This window comes from Myotis daubentonii, chromosome 14 (assembly GCF_963259705.1).
Source record: "Myotis daubentonii chromosome 14, mMyoDau2.1, whole genome shotgun sequence".
Classification (NCBI taxonomy): Eukaryota; Metazoa; Chordata; class Mammalia; order Chiroptera; family Vespertilionidae; genus Myotis; species Myotis daubentonii.
This window is the reverse complement of record NC_081853.1, coordinates 56,342,598-56,362,500: the sequence shown is the minus strand read 5'-3', so window position 1 is coordinate 56,362,500 and position 19,903 is coordinate 56,342,598. Positions and strand designations below refer to the sequence as shown.

At 59.0% G+C, this 19,903-nt stretch overlaps 1 protein-coding gene across 2 annotated transcripts; it reads left to right on the top strand.

Annotated features, from left to right (window-relative positions):
• Positions 1-967: 967 nt before the first annotated feature.
• SUMF1 (sulfatase modifying factor 1) lies at positions 968-18,151 on the top strand. Of its 2 annotated transcripts, XM_059664567.1 has the most exons (9): positions 969-1,247; positions 2,721-2,894; positions 6,112-6,186; positions 8,138-8,220; positions 10,370-10,492; positions 11,586-11,700; positions 12,722-12,835; positions 13,561-13,620; positions 17,151-18,151. In XM_059664567.1, the coding sequence occupies exons 1-9, from the start codon at positions 1,002-1,004 to the stop codon at positions 17,259-17,261; spliced, it is 1,101 nt and encodes a 366-aa protein (XP_059520550.1). In that variant the 5' UTR covers positions 969-1,001; the 3' UTR covers positions 17,262-18,151. The 2 variants fall into 2 exon arrangements, with proteins under 2 accessions (XP_059520551.1, XP_059520550.1); XM_059664568.1 differs by lacking the exon at positions 13,561-13,620 and having other exon boundaries at positions 968-1,247.
• The last annotated feature ends 1,752 nt before the right edge of the window (positions 18,152-19,903 follow it).

Below are 19,903 nucleotides of genomic sequence, written 5' to 3'. Positions count from 1 at the left end.
GACTTAGGAGTGTCCCCACTAACGAGTTTTTCAAGATACGAGCCGTCTCTCGGCCGATTTTTTGCTTTGAGTTGCGAGCTAAAATTCGGGTTATGAGCCAGCTTCAGATACCCCACTGCTAGTTGGCGCAGCGAACATCACAGTGAACGCCACAACATCAGCCCAGCATCACGTGTCTCACTCGTTCACTTTAAGACTTGACATACGAGTAATTTGAGTTACGAGCTCCGTCACGGAACGAATTAAACTCGTAAGTCAAAGCCCCGCTGTATTTACGGAGCGCTTATACATACCTCGCCTTGTTCTAGAAACGGAGGATATAGCATCGAATGCTAAAATGCTGTACCTGCCCCATAGAGAGCTATGAGACCCAGTGCGGCGGGTTTAAATCTCATTTTGACCTTGGGCAAGTCACTTAATTGGTCTGCGTACAGGGTCGTTGTGAGGACTAAATGCACTTTCTCTTTTTTTAAAATATATTTTTATTGATTTTCCACAGAGAGGAAGGGAGAGAGATAGAGAGTTAGAAACATCGATGAGAGAGAACATCGATCAGCTGCCCCCTGCACATCTCCCACTGGGGATGTGCCCGCAACCCAGGTACATGCCCTTGACCGGACTCGAACCTGGGACCCTTCAGTCTGCAGGCCCACGCTCCATCCACCCAGCCAAACCGGTTTCGGCTAAATGCACTTTCAAAGAGTGAAGTGCTTAGCATGGTGCCTGGCACATAGCGAGTGCTAAGTAAACTTGATCACAATTTTTTCAACCAAGAAATAATAACGAGGCGCATAGTCTGTGGAAGGCCAGGGGGATTTTTGTGGGTTTTTGTCATGTTTTGACGTCAGCAGGGCCTAGGAGCGCGGCCAAAACGAGGCAGCTGGAGAGAAGTGGCGAGCAAGAAGGAAAGTCACGTCCAAGGAGCGTCAGCCCGAGGGACCGGCCCCTTTAAGGAGGGCGGGACCACGTGACCCACGAAGTCACGTGGCGCCCGGGACAACATGGCTGCGCCCGCGCTGGGGTCGGCCGGTGGGCGCCGCGCCGCGCTCGCGCTGGTGGTCCTGCTGCCGATGCTCGCGCTGCCGGGCGGGGCGGCGGCGGGCGCGGAGGTCGGGACGGGCTCGTGCGGCTGCGGCGCCCCCCAGCGGCCCGGGGTCCCCGGCAACGCGGCGGCCGCGCACCGCTACTCCCGGGAGGCGAACGCGCCGGGCCCGGGTGCTGCCCCGCGGCCTCTCGCGCCTGCTAAGGTGCGCACTCGATCCCCGGCGGCGTGTGGGGTCCACGGTTCTGCGGGCGGGCGGGCGGGGGCCCGGCAGGAGCAGGCGGGGGGCGGGGAAAGGTGGCCGCCACACCCACGCCGCCCCTCCCGGCCGGGCTCCAGGCGGCGTCCTCATTGCTCGGCCGCGCGGCCGGGGCTGCGCGCCGCTCGGGGGTTTACTTGGAGGCTAGCTGCCCCTCATCCTCCCCCACCCCCCGTTTCCCGACCCTTCCCCTGCCTTATTAATGAATACTCAGAATTTTAAGTCACGGGTGGGGTTGAAGGGCTGGTTCCTCCCTCGTTGACTGAAGGAACCCGGCCTCCGCGTCCCTGACTTGATCGCCCACTGTGGGTCCCTCTTGCAGAAGCCTGAGGACCCGGCCCTGCTGTCCCGGTGGCCCTGGCACCGCAGCGCGTGGGCCGGGAAGGGCTGGTCACCAGCAGCTGCTCTCCGGGCCAGTTCTCTGCTGATGAGCACTTAGGTGGCTTCTAATCTTCCTGTTACAGACAGAGCTGTCTAAAACGCATGGGGACGGAGCCTGGCCTTTCAGGGAGTTCGGTCGGGCTTCAGGGTCTGGGGAACGGATGAGTGAGTGGAGGGTCCAGGGTCTGGGGAACCGATGAGTGAGTGGAGGGGCGAGGGCTTAGGAGCAAGGAGTGTGAGGAAGGGTGAGGCCAGACAGGGAGGCCAGTGGTGGGGCGACTGCCGTATCTGGGGTTAAAGGAGGGGGGCGGGAAGGCTGGAGGGATGCAAGTTTGGGAGACCAGGCAGGACTGGTGACCTCTGTTGTTGGGAGCAGGGGACTGGAGTGGTCAGGCCTGATTTCTGAAGACAAGTAATAGGACGTTTCTGACCCACATGTCATAACTGAACATAGTTCCATGTTCGTTGGGCCACACAGGCACGGAATTGAAGGCTAGCAAAGACAGTCAGTGGAAGCACGAAGTAGGAACCCGTGGTTGTTGATAATGGGAACCAAGGAGCTACAATCAGGAAATAATTGGGACAAGGGCATAAGGAGGAGACCTGGTCCCTTACGCTCTTTAGATTTTCTGTCCCAGCGACTTAAGGCATTTCCATTCTCATGGGAGGCCCGCATTCATTCCGTGGGTTTTTAAACACATTTCGTCTGGCATTTTTACATTTGCTTTTAACAATAATTCACGAGAAACTGGAGGGTGCTGAAGGATAAAAGCCCGCGTATGTTGACGTGGAATGCTCTCCATGACCCTCCGCTCCAGTCATTGGCAGGCTGGGGCTGGAGCTGTAGCCAGACCCGCCTCCACCGCAGGCCCTCGAGTTTACATGTAGAGTTTTGACCAGAGAAACCCCTTTTCTAAAGAGCTTGCATTTGTTGTGACTGGTCCTTCCGTTTCCTTGGTGTAATGGACAGTGATTTCCGCCCGTGGGGTTTGCTCAATCCCGGAGGCTCACTGTGTGCCGGGCGCCTCCCCCCCGCAGATGGTCTCCATCCCCGCCGGCGTGTTCACGATGGGCACGGATGACCCGCAGATCAAGCAGGACGGGGAGGCGCCCGCCCGGAGAGTCACCGTGGAGGCCTTCTACATGGACGCCTATGAAGTCAGCAACGCCGACTTCGAGAGGTTCGTGAACGCCACCGGCTACCTGACCGAGGTAACGGGTCAGGGTGGGGAGGGACAGCTTGCTCTCCCACCACTTTTCCTGTGGGCCCGGCACTGTGCTAAGCTCTCTTTGCATACATAGCGTCTAACTTAATTCTAGCAACTCCGAGAGGTAGGTTAGCTTTTAGGTAGCACACTGAGGCTTAGGAGGGTGACGTGCCCTGATTCGCAGGCTGGTTGGTGGGAGCTGGGATGCCAGTGTGACCGGTGTGGCCCAGGGCCTGTGCCCTTTGCTGTTCTGCTGTACGTGTTAGTGCTTCGGTCTGCCCGCGGCGCCCCTGCCCCCGGGCCTTTTGGGATAACAGACCACGTGTCAAATAAGGCCACTTTTCCCGCTCAGAAAATTGCAGTTTGGTTGTTTAAGAAACCTATTTCCCAAGAGACAGGTGCTGAAAGGCAGCTTTGCGTTTTCCTGGTTTATTCCAGTGCCTGGTGACGCGTGGGCGACCCCCTGGCAGGCAGGGCGGCCTCCTGCTGTGGTCTCTGGATCAGAAAGCCAGGTTCTGAGCGGGTGTGTCCTGCCTGGGAGGAGGGACAGGGAGGCTGTCCAGGGCAGGGTTACTGTGAGCGTCTCCATGGTGCTGGTCCAATAGGTGCCTGTTTTCCCTGCTCTCTCACCACAGGACGCCACCCTAGCCCTCAGCGTGTGGAGTCCCTGTCTTTATTTTAAATTAAAAATAACTTGAGAGTGAATGCCGACAGCGAAGCAGCATGCACGTTTGGCTTCGCTTTGCTGTGCTTCTTGGGCGTTTCCTAAAATGGGCAGAGCGCTTGTGTCTCTTCGTGCCTGTTTGTGGAAGCAGAGACCCCGGGCTTCCTGTGGCCTAAGGCTGCTCTCGGCCAGGTTCCTCCACAGTGCGATGAAGTTAGCAGGTGACTGACTCCCAGGGCCAGAAGCTTAGACCAGGGTTCTCCCTGAAGACGGGAGGCGCAGAATTTAGGGCGGCCAGAAACTCGGATGGGGAAGTTACTCCTGCGTCTTTTCTACCCTCTACCTGGGATCTTGCGTTTCCTTCAGTCACGGGCGACCAACCACAGTATAGCAGGACCTGTGACTCTGTCGCCCACAGAAACCAGACACTTTGTCTCATTGTTGCTGTTACAGACATTGTCATTGTTCGCTTTCATCCCCTCCTTAGAAGTGATGACTATTGGACCAGCCACGAGGTCGTATTTAATATATTGATACAGACCACATATATATTACTGTAGCACAAATGTGATGAATATTCTGATAGAACTAGTTGTCTCTGTAATCGTACTGATTTTACTTTATCCATCCAACATGTCACCCTGAGACGGGGTCCTGTCAGCTTCACTCTGCCCCGGGGTCCAGACGCAAGGAGGGTTAAGGACTGTTCTGGACACAGTGCCTCCTGGTTTAGCCACAGTTTCTCCCTCGCCACCCCCCCGCCCCCTGCTTCCCAGCCCACCTCCTGCTCTCGTGGCTGCTCTTGCTTCTTTTCCTGGATGACTCGCCCCTCTTTCTCAGCTCAGGGGCCTGTGTTTCCCCCTTCCCGGAGTTTCCTGGCCCCGCGCCTGCCCCTGTTGTGCGTGGCTGGCTGCCTGTCATCCGTGAGTCATCTCGGCTTACACGGCCCTTCGGAGGCCCCTCTGCTCAGTCTGCGAAAGGAGCCTTTCTTGCTACTCTTTTCCTTACAAGGTCAAGTCAAGTTGTCACTATTTTCTCCATTTGGCTTGGTTTTTGTCTGTGCCCCCATGTAAGCACGATGAGGGCGGGCCACGCCTCTAATACTGACCTTGAGCTCTGTCATTCAGTCCAAAGCCGGCACCTGGTGGGTGTTGGATAGGTGTTGGGTGAAGGCTTAGGAGTGATGGTACTGGTAGGTGTTGGTAGGGGTGGTGAAGGCTTAGGTGCACAGGCACTGGTAGGTGTTGGTAGGGGTGGTGAAGGCTTAGGTGCACAGGCACTGGTAGGTGTTGGTAGGGGTGGTGAAGGCTTAGGAGTGCAGGCACTGGTAGGTGTTGGTAGGGGTGGTGAAGGCTTAGGAGTGCAGGCTTATTGGGACCACAGAGCCCAGGAGGAAGAGTGGGGGTTGAGAAAAGGTGATGAGATAGCTCCTTTAGGAGAAGGAGTTGGAGGTACTCGTGAGGCCTGAAATGCAGGGACAGGGACCCAGGTGGCAGACGGTGTCTCGTGAGGACAGCACTGGCCGGGGCTGGAGGTGTGAGAGGCACTAGGTGCTCTCCTTCATTAAAGCCATGACACTGGGAGTTTGTCCCTCGGAATGTGCTGTGTCCCAGAGAGTGGTTTCCTGGACGGAGAACCGGCCGCTGACCTGTTCTCACGTGCAGGTTCCTGGCCTCACCCCGACCTCCAGAGCCAGTCTCTACAACAAGCCGCCTGGCCTCCTCGGCGGCCAGAGCCCGAGAGGCTGTGGGCTGGGCAGGGCGGGGAGCAGCGGTGTTTGGGGGCTGGAGGAGGAGCCTGTGTGTTTCAGGAGATAAGCAGGAAGAGTGGAAACGGGGGAGGAAACCCAGGATTGTAGCGTCACAGAGAGCCAGGGCCAGGTGTGTGCCTGCAGAGAGGGTCACGTGCACAGAGTGAGCAGGTAGGTGGGGACCCAGACAGTGTGTTAACTGCACATCGTCAGATATGGAGTCCATCGGTGCTTGGCCCTTGTCAGCACAGTGGACACCTTCGTGGCTTAGAACGTGTCAGGGCATCAGCACACTGCACTTTCATGCTCTCGGCTGGATCTGGGAAGAGCAAGGACAGGGCTCGGTGGTGAAATCCCACGTGAAAAGGGGCTGGTGCAGTGGCTGCAAACTGCGGCCCCTTGAGTGTGGCTCTTCCACAAAATACCACGTGTGGGCGTGCCCATACAGTATGATTGAAACTTCGTGGCCACACTCAAGGGGCCAAAGAGCCACATGTGGCTCGCGAGCCGCAGTTTGCTGACCATTGGGCTAATGTGTCATAAACTATCTGAAAACTTGGGGTTGGCTTTCTGTCACAGGAGCAGCTACCTTCCCAAAGCCCGTTTCCCCGGCGGCACTCGTGTCAGCCGCAGAGCGTGAGGGCATGGTGTCTGAGTGACAGTCACCCGTGGGTAGGAAGCCAGGTGCTGCAGGCCATTTCTGTTTCCCCGGGAAGTCAGGCGAGACCTCAGTGTACTGGACCTGAGAAATGGCACGGGTGGCACGCGTGATGACAGCCCGCCCGGGTCCTGTCCCTTTCCCCGCAGGCTGAGAAGTTCGGCGACTCCTTCGTCTTCGAAGGCCTGCTGAGCGAGCAGGTGAAGGCCGGCATCCAGCAGGCGGTAAGTACCTGAGCGGCTCTCGCGTGTCAGCGGCACCGGCGTGGCCCCGGCTGTCCAGCACCGGTGGCCGTCCTGGGCGGTGAGCGGCACTGCCCTGCACCCGGCGCACAGGCCCTGGGTTCATGCCTGCTTGTGTCTGCCGCCTCTCGGGCCTGTGCTTTGCCGTCTATGGGGATGGACGTGAGCGTGGCTGCCTCGGGTTGAAGGTTTGCTCTCTGGCTGAAATGCGTCTGGTTTAGAGATGCCCACGGTCTGCCAGGGCCGTGCTGTCCTGAGAACTGGCACAGAGGTCCCTCCCTGGCCTCAGTCTCGAAGTCCAGGGACACAGCAACATGGACCCGGAACCCAGTTTACTGTATTTCTTTTACCTGATTTATGAATATTTCATATCAAATATGATAGGAACAAAACTGATAGCACATGCATCATCTGTTTGAAAAGATTCAGAAGAGTAAGAGTGTCTGGCATCCGTGGCGCCCGCAGTGACAGCTGAGGCAGTCTCAGCAGGGACACCGCAGGCAGGCGCTGTGGAGCAGGCGGCGAGGATGGGGTGCCGGGAAGCGAGTTGGGGGCTGGTCAGGGAGGACCTGGGGGAGGAGGAGGCCCTGGAGGACGGGGCCTTGCAGGCGGGATGGGATGCGTTGGGATCACCTGAGGCCAAGCACCTGGCAGGGCCTACCTGTCCCCAGCTCAGACCAGCCCTTCGCCGTGTGTGGTCAGCTCGGCTTGCCCTGAGACGTCCACCCGAAATGCCCTCTGTCTCGCATGCCGGACTTAGGTTCCTCCACCTGCTGGTTCTGATGGCTCCCGTGCCTGCCTCTCCTGAGTTTATCTCCCTAGGTGATGTGGGTGTTTGTCCAAGTGCCCGTCCCTCGCCAGATCTGCCCGGGACGGGGGCGCTGTGGCACTGAGGCCATGAGTGAGTCCTTGTCAGGAAGGGAGGCGCCGGGGATCCTCTGTCGGAGCACTTGGTGTTGGAAGCTGCCGGCTCCGACCTGGCGTGACCCGTCCAGGTGGGAGAGCGCGCCTGGGTGTGGGGTGAGGCGGGGTCACAGCGAGCTGCTCAGGAGGCCCGGCTGGCTGATTGGGTGAGATAAGAAGGGAGCACGTCCCACGGCCGTGTCGTGTGTCTGCCTTTGAAAAGAGCAGGTGTCGCCTGACCTGGGAGTCGGTGTGTGGCGTCTGCCCAGGAAGCAGGAAGCGCGATAGCCCTGGAGGCGAGGGCCCGATGGGACAGGATAACGGGCCTGGCGGGTCCCAGAGGCGCAGATCTGAACCCGTTCAAGTGTCCTCGGGTGCCCTTTCGAGTCCCGGGCCCTCTGAGGTCTGACTTGGGTGAAGAAATAACATCGGCCTGACATCGCCCCTCCGAACCTTGGCGATGGCCTTGCGGACCTCTGTGGAGAGATGAGGTCCACCCAGGAGTAGGAGGCGTGCCCGGGGGTCAGCGGCTCTAAGAAAACTTAGGCACCAGCCACCATTTAGCATGGACGGGACTTTTCACCTGGCCACACCTTCCCCTTCCAAAGAGGCCACTGCGGCCCGGGTGTGGAGGAGGCAGCCTCAGCGCCAGGGGGAGTGGAGGTGGCACCGCTAGGACCACCACGGGCCAGGCCGAGTCTCCCCTACAGAAGGAGCCCCACTCAGAGACTGTAAACTTGGGGTTTGTCCAGGAGAGGTCAGCAGGTGGGGGCGCTGGAAGCCATGGCCACTTCAGGAACAGGTGCGTCATGACAACATCTCCTGGGGGCTGCGGGGGGCAGTGCTCGCCCCGCCGTGCTGTACGATATGAACGGCTCCTCTTTGTGAGAGATTTATTCACACCCAAGTCTGTCTTTCCCACGTCCTGGGAAAGGCGTTCGTTTGGATGGAGACCGTGGGCGCGTTTGAGCGCGTGCTGAGCCGTTTCCTGCGGCCTCGCTGCTAACCTGGCTCCTCTGGTTGCTTTGAGGTGGCGGCTGCTCCCTGGTGGTTACCTGTGAAAGGCGCCAGCTGGCGACACCCAGAGGGGCCCGACTCGACTGTCCTGCACAGGTGAGGGGCTGTTCTCCCAGGCGATGTGTTTCCGTCCCAGGCAGATCCCTGCTGCTGCGAGGACAGTGCGGTGCCTATCTGTGGGGGAGGGCGGGCACTCGGACTGGTGGTTGGGACGAAGCGGCAGGAAATAGCATGTTCCCCTGAGGCCCCAGACACTGCACCACTCACAGGAGGCTCTTAAGGGGCCGCCTTCCTCCCTCGCGCGTCCTGTCTGAAGGCGCCCCCTTTGACGGGCCAGTCGCCCGCCTCCTGGCAGGTTTACCTTGCTGCCTGCCCGCTGCTCCTCACCGAGGGGCTGTGGACACTGTCTGCGGAGAAGCATGTCCGGCCAGGTGGCCCCTGTGCACGCTCAGGCCTTGGCTCGGGGCTCCTGTCCCCCCATCCGGGGCTGACACACTTTGGAGCGACCAGCTGACTGAAACTCCGCCGAAGCGGGGCCAGCACGTCTCGGGGGCGAGGAAGTAATTATCTCAGCAGAAATAGAGCAGCACTCAGCCCGGGGGAGCAGGTCTGGGTCAGGGCGGCAGCTCGGGGCCCAAGGACACTGCTCTCCTGGCCCACTTCCAGGGGGACTCCCAGCCCTGGTTTGACCACATTCCTGGTGATTGCCCTCATTGCCGGGGCCGGCGTACATGGAGCTCCGCGTGGGGCGCAGCCCCTGGGCAAGTGGCAGGATGCCTTCGGAGCCCGGGGTGGCAGCCTCCGCCGGGACAAGCTGGGAGGGGCCAGTCACGCGGGACTGGGTCTCTCAGGGTGACTGCCCTCTGAGCTCCCAGTCAGCATCTGTCTTGAACTTAACGGTAGAAGAAAGCTGAGGGAGAAGGAAACCCACAGGGCATGCGTTTTACCCAGAATCCATCCTCTGAGAAGAGGGCATCTCTTTTTTTTAAAAAATATCTTTTTAGCCAAAACCGGTTTGGCTCAGTGGATAGAGTGTCGGCCTGCGGACTGAAAGGTCCCAGGTTCGATTCCGGTCAAGGGCATGTACCTGGGTTGCGGGCATATCCCCAGTAGGAGATGTGCAGGAGGCAGCTGATCGATGTTTCTCTCTCATCGATGTTTCTAACTCTCTATCTCTCTCCCTTCCTCTCTGTAAAAAATCAATAAAATATATTTTAAAAAATATATCTTTTTATTGATTTCAGAGGGAGAGAGAGATAGAAGCATCAGTGATGAGAGAGAATCATTGATCGGCTGCCTTCTGCACGCCCCACACTGGGGATCGAGCCTCCAACCCGGGCATGTACCCTGACGGAATCACTTTGTGACCTCCTGGTTCCTAGGTTGACTCTCAGTCACTGAGCCATGAAAAGTGCATCTCTTACCAGTTCCACGTGCAGTGACTGGCACTAATGGGCACTCAGCAAGCATTTGTTGAAGAATGGGGTCAGGGTACGTTCCTGCAGGGAGTTAGGGAGGTACAGGAATTGACTAGGAGTGCGCAGGCCACTCGAAACAGCGCCCAGGGAATGTCTGTCCCTGTCTTCTCAGACTTCCTTCCCTTCGACCCTCTGCACCCTTAGAAAATATAACGACTTGGACTTCAGAGTGGGGCAGCCAGCTGCTGCTCTTCAGCAGACACAGGGAGAGCAGGTGTGCAGGCTGGGGGCCTGGACACAGGGCCCAGGATAGGCCTTGTTGCGGGGGGTGGGAGGGGGGGTGGAGCTAAGACTACGTGGGCCCACGGAGTCCCGGCCAATCCCGCAGGGGCTCGGGGTACACAGACCCACAGAATTGCTGCCCACAGGATTGCTGCGGTGGCCGGAATGGCTGGGCCTCATGCCCCTGCCCTGGTTAGCCCTTGGTGGGTCTGAGCTGGCTCAGGCAGCTGTGGGAACCCCGAAGGGGCTGACAGCACCCTGCAGTGGGAGCACCTCTTCCTTAGAGGGGGGCTGGGGGGCTCTCCACACCCACCATCCAAGTGAGGCTCCGTGGGGTCCAGCGAGCCTGCATAGTGAGGAAATGATGGGTCCGAGTGTGCTTCTAAGAGGAATTGTCACCCTTTGGGAGCTGGGGAGTCAGAACCCCGTGGGGGGGGGCTTGCTTGGGGACCAGGACGGCGTCAGTGTTGAGGGCGGAGGGGACTGGGCTTTGCTGAGCTGGTCTGTGCCCTGCAGTTCACTCCCTCCTCGCTCGCTGTCTCCAGGCCGGACCACCCGGTCCTGCACGTCTCCTGGAACGACGCGGTCGCCTACTGCGCGTGGGCCGGGAAGCGCCTGCCCACGGAGGCCGAGTGGGAGTACAGCTGCCGCGGGGGCCTGCACGACAGGTATGGCCCGTCTTGCCCAAACAGGTGCCGGCTTCTTCCAGATCTGGGCCTGGTTCTGGTGCGAGAGTCGCTCTACACCCAGGCTTCCGTCCTGGGCTTGCCCTGTGCCCCGGTTACTGCGACGTGACCAGTGGTCAGCGGGTGTGGGGCGGGCGGCTCCTGCATCCATGGCGTCTGCAGGCCAGGCTGGCGTGGCACAGGCCTCCCAGGACTCGTGGCCATGGCCGCCAGCGTTTTCTGACTCAGGCTTTTCTGGAAGCAGCGCCTTTCTCTGCTGCAGGAGCCGAGAGCTGGGAAACTCGCTGTGGGAAAAGCTCCTAGAGCAGCGAAGCCTCTAGAACAGTGGTTCCCAACCTCCCTAATGCCGCGACCCTTTAACACAGCTCCTCATGTTGTGGTGACCCCCAATTTCATTGTGACAAATTGAACATAATTAAAGCATAGTGAGTAATCACAAAAACAATATGTAATTATATATGTGTATTCCGATGGTCTTAGGCGACCCCTGTGAAAAGGTCGTTCGACCCCCAAAGGGGTCGCGACCCCCAGGTTGAGAACCGCTGCTCTAAAACGTGCAGGCGCTGCCCTGTGGGCCCAGCCCGCTCGCCTCCCAGCTTCCGCCAGTCCCCTTAGCCCCGCGACTGCTTCCCGGGAGCACCCAGGGAGACGGGTGGACCTGGGCGCGAACCGGCCGTGTGGGAGCTACAAAGCCCTGAGTAGACGCTTTGCTTATTTTTACACATTTAGGATTTAAGATCACGTAGCTCACTCAGAGCACACGAGCGGTGTTCCCTTCCACTGCATTCCTGCTGGCGACTTCAGTGCAGAATCCCGTGCCCGTGGCCGGGCTGATGCCTGTGGCCACCTGACACCCGTGGCCGGGCTGAGGACTATGTGGCACCTGATGCCCGGGGCCGGGCTGAGGCCTGTGGGCGGCTGACACCCGTGGCCGGGCTGAGGCCTGTGGCCAGCTGACACCCGTGGGCCGGGCTGACACCCATGGGCCGGGCTGACACCGTGGGCCGGGCTGAGGCCTGTGGGCGGCTGACACCCGTGGCGGGGCTGACGGCTGACACCTGCGTCTCTCCCGCAGACTCTTCCCCTGGGGCAACAAACTGCAGCCGCGGGGCCAGCACTACGCCAACCTCTGGCAGGGCGAGTTCCCTGTGACCGACACCGGCGAGGACGGCTTCCGCGGCACCGCGCCCGTGAGTAGCGAGGCTGCGGACGAGGCGGCAGCTCCAGGGACCAGAGACGAGGGGTGGGTGACCGCCTCGCTCCTCTGCCCTGCGTGCTGCCCCACATCCAGCCGCTGTGCACACAGCGAACGCTAGTGATCGACCAGGCAGTGTTTTTCTACACTTGATCTTAGCCAAAAGGCCGAGAAGCGATTGGCAGTGTTTTTGTAACGCGGTTTCCTTTCCGATTCCGGGATAGTTGCTGTAGAAACTGTGAAAGAGGAGTATAAGGGGGAAAATCCAAAGGGGAATTCTGCCCTGGGGCCCTGTTAGCATGTGGTGCATCCGCCCACTCTGCTCATGACGCTGAGGACGGGGGTCAGTGGCGCTGGCTGCGGGGACAGAGCTGGCGTGGGGACTCAGTGCTGAGACACTGTGGCCAGCACAGCGCGGCTGAGGACAGCTCACACTGGGTCTAGCGTGGGTTCGGCTCCCCGTCAGACACAGACCCGACTTCTGGCCAGTGCTGGTCTCTCATGACGAATAGCGGTGCTGGCTTCCCTCCGTGTGACGTGTGCAGACTCCCCTTAGGCTTCGGAATTCCCCTGGAGAGCCACGCCGGAAAGTGGCTCCTACTTACTTGTATTTTTATTTGTGCGCTGGCCACATGGTATGGGGACTGCTGGGGGGAAATTAGTGTTCAGACTTTGAAGTTACAGCTCCTGGTGTGTTTCTGTGCAGAGGTTTCTTTGTTTTTTTGTTTTGTTGTGTTTTTTTTTAAAATAGATTTTAGAGAGGAAGGGAGAGGGAAAGAGAGATGGAAAGGAAACATCAATGATGAGAGAGAATCATTGATCAGCTGCCTCCTACACGCCCCCCACTGGGGATGGAGCCTGCAACCCCGGCATGTGCCCCCTTGATCGGAATCGAACCTGGGACCCTTCAGTCCACAGGCCAACGCTCTATCCACTGAGCCACACCAGCCAGGGCAACACACAGGTTTCTGAGCGAGGTGAGGAGCGTGACCGCGGTTTCCGTTGTGTCTCTTTAGGTCGATGCCTTTCCTCCCAACGGCTACGGCTTGTACAATATCGTGGGGAACGCGTGGGAGTGGACAGCAGACTGGTGGACCGTGCGCCATTCTGCTGAGGAGACGCTCAACCCAGTGAGTACAGCCCACAGGCCCGGCGCTGGGCTCGCTTCCGTGGTTTGGGGGTGGGGGGGTGGGGGGGGAGGGGAGGTTCTGGTGCTCTGGCGTTAGTCCGGGGCTTCCCCAGGGGGACGCTCAGTCCGTCTCTGATCTCACCTGACAGCATGTATGCCCGGGAGCGTCGATCTAGAAACCAGGAGGTCAAGGTTAGGGCACTTGCCCGGGTGGCAGCCAGTCAATGATTCTCTCTTATCATTGATGTTTCTATCTCTCTCCCTTCCTCTCTGAAATCAATAAAAATATATTTTAAAAATACATAAATAAATAAAATACAAAGCAAATTCCTTCCTTCAGTCAGCAAAGGGTTTATTAGAGTTGCACAGTAGGATGTGAAGACCTAATTCAGAGAGGCCGGCGGCTGGTGGAGCAGGCCAGTGAGGGTGCGGGTGACTGCAGATCAGGGGGAGCAGGGTCACGGGGTGATGTCGGGGTGACACCGGGCACCGCTGCAGTGTCCCGGTCATCGAGGCGACAAGTGCTGTGGGTTGAGAGGTGGGGCTGGGCCTTAGAGCAGATGGGAATTGGAGGGGGCTTGGGGGGTACAGGGGTGCAGGCGCAAGGCCCTGGAGGAAGTACACGTGGGGTGTAGGTCACCCCAAGGGAGCTGGTGGGACTGAACGGACTCCGTCCGAGGCCAGAGGAGCTGTGCTCTGGACTCAGGAGCTCTCCTCCCTCCACAGAAGGGCCCCCCCTCCGGGAAGGACCGGGTGAAGAAAGGCGGCTCCTACATGTGCCATAAGGTGAGTCCGAGCCCTGTGGGGTGTCTGGTGGCAGGTGCACACATCCATTGTAAACAGGCACCTGGCATCCAGAGGAGCCCTGGGTGGATGGAAAAGGCTGTCACCTGCCACCACCCTTTCCCAGCCAGGGGCCTGGGCGCACTCAGCATCCCCGTGCCTCAGTTTCCCTTCAGGTGTGCAAGTCAGACCCTCGTAACACCGGCCCCTGGTGCTCAGAGGGTGCAGTGAGTTAGCCGCGTGACGTTCTCAGGACAGTTCCCAGAGGGAGTGGTCCAGAGCCCGTCATCGTGATGAACGTGGTAGATTCATTCCGTGGGACCTTCTGCTGGGCCCCGGCCCCAGCGTGGAGGCAGCCCTCCGCCCGCCTGACACCAGGCTCTCATGCAGGCGCTACTGTCCGTGGCCAGAGCGACGCGGGGAGCCCCAGACCTGGCTGCTGTGGTTTCCTGTGATGGTTTTCTGTACAGTGACCCACAGTTACCCTGAAGCTTCTGTAGCCCTGAGAGTCCTCCTCTCGCCGAAGCCACGCTGCCGCCCGCTTGGCTTCAGGCCCAAAGGGAGCAGGTCCTGGTCTTCAGTGGATTGTTCCCGAGCCTGGGCCACTCTAGCAGGACACGGAGCTCAGCCTCACACAGGAGTCAGCCCCTCCGAGGAGACGGCGAACACGGTCCCTCCACTCCCTCTCCCTGTTCTTAATTAGTAAAATGACCCATATTCCAGCCACGCAGAGCGCTCACATTAATAACCATTTCTGGCGCTGAAAGTAGACTTGGGGGAAAAGAGCAGCGAGGACATTCGAAACCAGGCCATTTCCTCCCCAGTTCCCGCTCCTCGGAGCGAGACGCTCTGGGTGAGTGTTTCCTGAGCCAGCGCGCGCTTACCGCCGTGTCTCCGGCGAGGGCCCTGACCCCAGCTCATCGCAGGGACTCCGACAGGGCTCCGTCTGCGCATTCATTAAGTTCATGGGAGGTTTTCTTTTTCTTTTTTTAAAATACGCTTTTATTGATTTCAGCGAAGTTATTGGGGCTGCGGTGACCTAAGAAAGGACCAGCCCTTACGTTTGTCCCTAATTTTAAGCTTGTTTGTTACACAAACAAGACATTTTCATTGCATTAAAATTAGAAAGCAAATAATCAACATAAAAGTGCAAATAACATCATTCTGCTTCCTGAAGAAAACGACTGGTCCCTATTCTACCCAGTTTTTTGGTGACTTTTATTTTTTTCTTCCCCACGTGGAGTTATTCTGTGTCCCGGGCTTCAAACACGGCGGCGGTAAACCTCCTGCCCTGGACGTGGCCGTCTCCACCGTCTCAGGTCTCAGCCTCCGTGCTGGACGTCCCATCCTACCCACACCCGGTGCCCAGAGCTCCCGCACCCGCCGTCCTGCCCGCCACCCATCCTACCCACACCCGGTGCCCAGAGCTCCCGCACCCGCCGTCCTGCCCGCCGCCCATCCTACCCACACCCGGTGCCCAGAGCTCCCGCACCCGCCGTCCTGCCCGCCACCCATCCTACCCACACCCGGTGCCCAGAGCTCCCGCACCCGCCGTCCTGCCCGCCACCCATCCTACCCACACCCGGTGCCCAGAGCTCCCGCACCCGCCGTCCTGCCCGCCACCCATCCTACCTACACCCGGACCGGAGCTCCCGCACCCGCCATCCTGCCCGCCACCCATCCTACCCACACCCGGTACCGGAGCTCCCGCACCCACCGCCCTGCCCGCCACCCATCCTACCTACACCCGGACCGGAGCTCCCGCACCCGCCATCCTGCCTGCCACCCATCCTACCCACACCCGGTACCGGAGCTCCCGCACCCGCCATCCTGCCCGCCACCCATCCTACCCACACCCGGTACCGGAGCTCCCGCACCCGCCATCCTGCCCGCCGCCCATCCTACCCACACCCGGTGCCCAGAGCTCCCGCACCCGCCGTCCTGCCCGCCGCCCATCCTACCCACACCCGGTGCCGGAGCTCCCGCACCCGCCGTCCTGCCCGCCACCCATCCTACCCACACCCGGTGCCGGAGCTCCCGCACCCGCCGTCCTGCCCGCCGGCTGTGACGGCCCCGCCTGACCGTCCCGGGCTGAGACGTGCTTTACGGCCAGACCGCACGGTCCTGTCGTCAGAGCACGTCGGGGTTTTCCCACCTCTGGTCCCGTTCGCACACGCCCAGACCCTCGACTACCCTCTGTCACTGTTTCCAGCAAAGCTTGCCCTCTGAGCTCGTCCACACGGCTCAGCCTGGGAAACAGGCTCCCGCCCACGGGGGCTGAGGTCACTGTGGGCGTGGGAGCCCCAGGCCTTTTCTCGCCTTCGTTGTTTTGGGGTGAGATCCCACCACACGCAGTGCTGTGTCCTGATGTTCGTTTAACACTCGGTCACGACACTGCCCTGGGTCGTTAAATGTCACATAAAGACACGGTGTGTAGTGGCTGCCCGCCAGTCTGAGATGGTAACCATTGCTTGTCAGTTGATGTTTTACTGTTTTGAGTGGCGCTCACGCCGACATCTTGTTGCTCAAACTCTCTCCTGCAGTCCTACAGCTACAGGTACCTGTGCTCACCTCTCTCCTCCCTGCAGTCCTATTGCTACAGGTACCTGTGCTCACCTCTCTCCTCCCTGCAGTCCTATTGCTACAGGTACCTGTGCTCACCTCTCTCCTCCCTGCAGTCCTATTGCTACAGCTACCTGTGCTCACCTCTCTCCTCCCTGCAGTCCTATTGCTACAGGTACCTGTGCTCACCTCTCTCCTCCCTGCAGTCCTATTGCTACAGGTACCTGTGCTCACCTCTCTCCTCCCTGCAGTCCTATTGCTACAGGTACCTGTGCTCACCTCCCTCCTCCCTGCAGTCCTATTGCTACAGGTACCTGTGCTCACCTCCCTCCTCCCTGCAGTCCTATTGCTACAGGTACCTGTGCTCACCTCCCTCCTCCCTGCAGTCCTATTGCTACAGGTACCTGTGCTCACCTCTCTCCTCCCTGCAGTCCTACAGCTACAGGTACCTGTGCTCACCTCTCTCCTCCCTGCAGTCCTATTGCTACAGGTACCTGTGCTCACCTCTCTCCTCCCTGCAGTCCTACAGCTACAGGTACCTGTGCTCACCTCCCTCCTCCCTGCAGTCCTATTGCTACAGGTACCTGTGCTCACCTCTCTCCTCCCTGCAGTCCTACAGCTACAGGTACCTGTGCTCACCTCTCTCCTCCCTGCAGTCCTATTGCTACAGGTACCTGTGCTCACCTCTCTCCTCCCTGCAGTCCTATTGCTACAGGTACCTGTGCTCACCTCTCTCCTCCCTGCAGTCCTATTGCTACAGGTACCTGTGCTCACCTCTCTCCTCCCTGCAGTCCTATTGCTACAGCTACCTGTGCTCACCTCTCTCCTCCCTGCAGTCCTATTGCTACAGGTACCTGTGCTCACCTCTCTCCTCCCTGCAGTCCTACAGCTACAGGTACCTGTGCTCACCTCTCTCCTCCCTGCAGTCCTATTGCTACAGGTACCTGTGCTCACCTCTCTCCTCCCTGCAGTCCTATTGCTACAGGTACCGCTGTGCAGCCCGAAGCCAGAACACCCCCGACAGCTCCGCCTCCAACCTGGGATTCCGCTGCGCCGCCGACCGCCTGCCCATCACCAGCTGAGCCCAAGCAGAGCCGCCCCAGCAAGGAGAAGGCGTGTCCCACCCACGCTCAGCCTCCCTGGGCAGGACGGGCCACCCGTGTACAGACACCTGGGGCGGGGCGGACCCGCCATCTGCCAAAGGAACCACTTGTGAGACCAAATCACTGACCTGCACCAGCACGTGACCGCCGTGCTGCGATCGGGACCATTGCCATGTTTCCCTTTGGGGGACTTTTAAAGAGGAGGGGGTGGAGGGGGCCCGGAGCGAGGCTTCGGGGGCTGTGCTCTCCCCAGGCGCTGTCTGGGGTTAGACCCCAGGTCCACGGTGACCGTCGGCCAGGGAGGGGGAGCTGGGGCCTCTGCGGCTCCCGGTTCTACATGTCAGAGTGTGTAGTGATTGCACAGGGGCGTCTATGGCAGGGCATTTCTCAGCTGTTCCCCACGGGTGACCTTGCGTAATTCTAATCGTGTAAAGTCAGTCTTCGGGTTCTTCTGGGGAAGGTGGGCGTGGCCCCGAGTCTTACAGTCACTTGCACTTTGATTTTCAAGGACAAGGGTGTCGTTCATGCTGTTACGATGACTCCCATGCGCTGTGGCCGTGGGCTTAAGGTCAGCTTTCTGAACACACGGGAAGTCCGTGGGTGACTCTACTGAGCTTTATCTTTAACGTTAAGTGCCTTTGGTTCAGGGGGGCAGTCACAGCCCCAGCCCCCCTCCCCAAAGCCTTCTGTGGGTGTGGGTGTGGGTGTGTGCCAAACAAAGAAGCCTGCTGAACCCAGGCGCAGGAGCGGCGGCGCAGGAGCGGGGGCTGCGTTCTGGGCCCCGAGTGTGTAAGGGAAGCAGGCCCGCTGGCTGTGGGGTCGGTGCCTGAACTCGCACCACGTGGAATAAACTGTCTGCCGAGTCCGCCTTCATGCTCACGGCTCCTTTCTGTTCCCTCGTGTTTTCTTGTAAAGAAATGACAGGTTGGGATGGGTTTGTTTGCGAGGAAACTTCCCTGTCTCTCAGCTACGCCACGACTGGCGTGTGGGCCGCCGTGGGGATTGTTACTCCTCGGAGCAGGGCGGTCCCGCCGGGGCCCCGGGACCCAGGAGGGAGGCACATCCGGGGCTGCCTGAGCTGGTGGCCCTGGGCACCTTCATGCTGTAGCGACGCCTCCACACAGGGCCCCTCGCCAGGACCCACCCGATCCCACAAAGACCCGCAGGTGGTCCTACCGGCTTTGGAGAGGAGCGGCTCCTCTTCCTTTTGGTTGTTCAGAAAGTCAGGGAAGGCTCAGCCAACACTGCGTCGCTACTTTTTTTTTTTTAATGTACTTTTATTATGTCAGAGAGGAAGGGAGAGGGAGAGAGAGAGAAACATCAAGGATGAGAGAGAATCATGGATCGGCTGCCTCCTGCACACCCCACACTGGGGATGGAGCCTGCAACCCAGGCCTGTGCCCTGACTGGGAATCAAACCGTGACGACCTGATTCATGGGTCGATGCTCAACCACTGCACCACACCAGCCCGGGCACGATCGCCCCTCTGTGTCCAGCCTCCTACACCCGCTGCCAGCTGCTGGGCCACATTTACTGGGCTGTCAGTCTGTGGATACAGTGTTTCCCGACAAACTTTCACCAAATGATGATTCCTTCCAAGCAAAACAGACACAGCATTTGCTTAACTGAAAACTAATGCAGGAGTAAGGTGGTTATTCCCCAAGCCTCCACTTGCCGAGTACAGTTCTGACGGGTTCCGTCCCACCTGCTTATGTTTTGCCTGGTTATATTTCTGCTGCGTCTATTTTGGGTCCCTCTCCTGTCTCTATAGCATAAATATTTTGGGGGGTGTTTTGGCATAGTCTTTAGAATCGCATTTTTAGCTGCAGCTTCATGTTCGAAAGCATTTAAGACAAGATCCTAGCAAGCCCTTCACCGAAGAACCGCGTGTCCAGGCTCCTGCCTACAGAGTGCACCGGCTGCAGAGCGCCGACCCATGCACCGCGGGGCCTGCGCGTGACGGTGAGCAGACAGGACGCAGTGCGCAAACCTCAGCTTTGATGTCACATGGACATTCCAGAAAACCCCGCCTTCTGCAGGTTACACGTAAACAACAGGACGTAGGGACACACAGGGCTGGGCAGACACTCGGGCTTTAGGGAACTTGGGAGCCGGAGCAGGAAGGAAAAGCAGACCATCCTCGTAAGCCTGTAGCTCACTCATTTCCCACAGCATCGTAGCCAGCGACCAGCCCGGGGGCCTGGCCAGCCTCACGCCCTGGCCCTTCCTTCTCCAGATGCAAGTCTTTTTGTTGTCAACTCTCACCTGAGAATATTTTTTCCATTGATTTTATTTTTTATTTTTAAATATATTTTTATTGATTTCAGAAAGGAAGGGAGAGAAATAGAAGCATCAATGATAAAAGAGAATCATCGATTGGCTGCCTCCTGCACGCCCCCACTAGGGACCAAGCCCGCAACCCGAGAATGTGCCCTGACCGGGAATCAAACTGTGAATTCCTGGTTCATAGGTCAATGCTCACCCACTGAGCCACGCCAGCTGGGCTCCATTGGCCTTTTTTGGAAGGAGGGAGGGAGGGAGAGAGAAAAATGTGAGACACATTGGTTGGTTGCTTCCCTTATGCACCCAGCCCAGGGTGGGGGAGCAAGCCCACAACCCT

Bases quoted from the DNA above. Each gene is read 5' to 3' on its own strand.
- SUMF1 (XM_059664567.1), top strand. From the start codon at position 1,002: ATGGCTGCGCCCGCGCTGGGGTCGGCCGGTGGGCGCCGCGCCGCGCTC. The intron at 6,187-8,137 runs GTAAGTACCTGA...GGTTGCTTTGAG, and splicing joins AGGCCGGCATCCAGCAGGCG to GTGGCGGCTGCTCCCTGGTG. The intron at 12,836-13,560 runs GTGAGTACAGCC...CTCCCTCCACAG, and splicing joins CTGAGGAGACGCTCAACCCA to AAGGGCCCCCCCTCCGGGAA.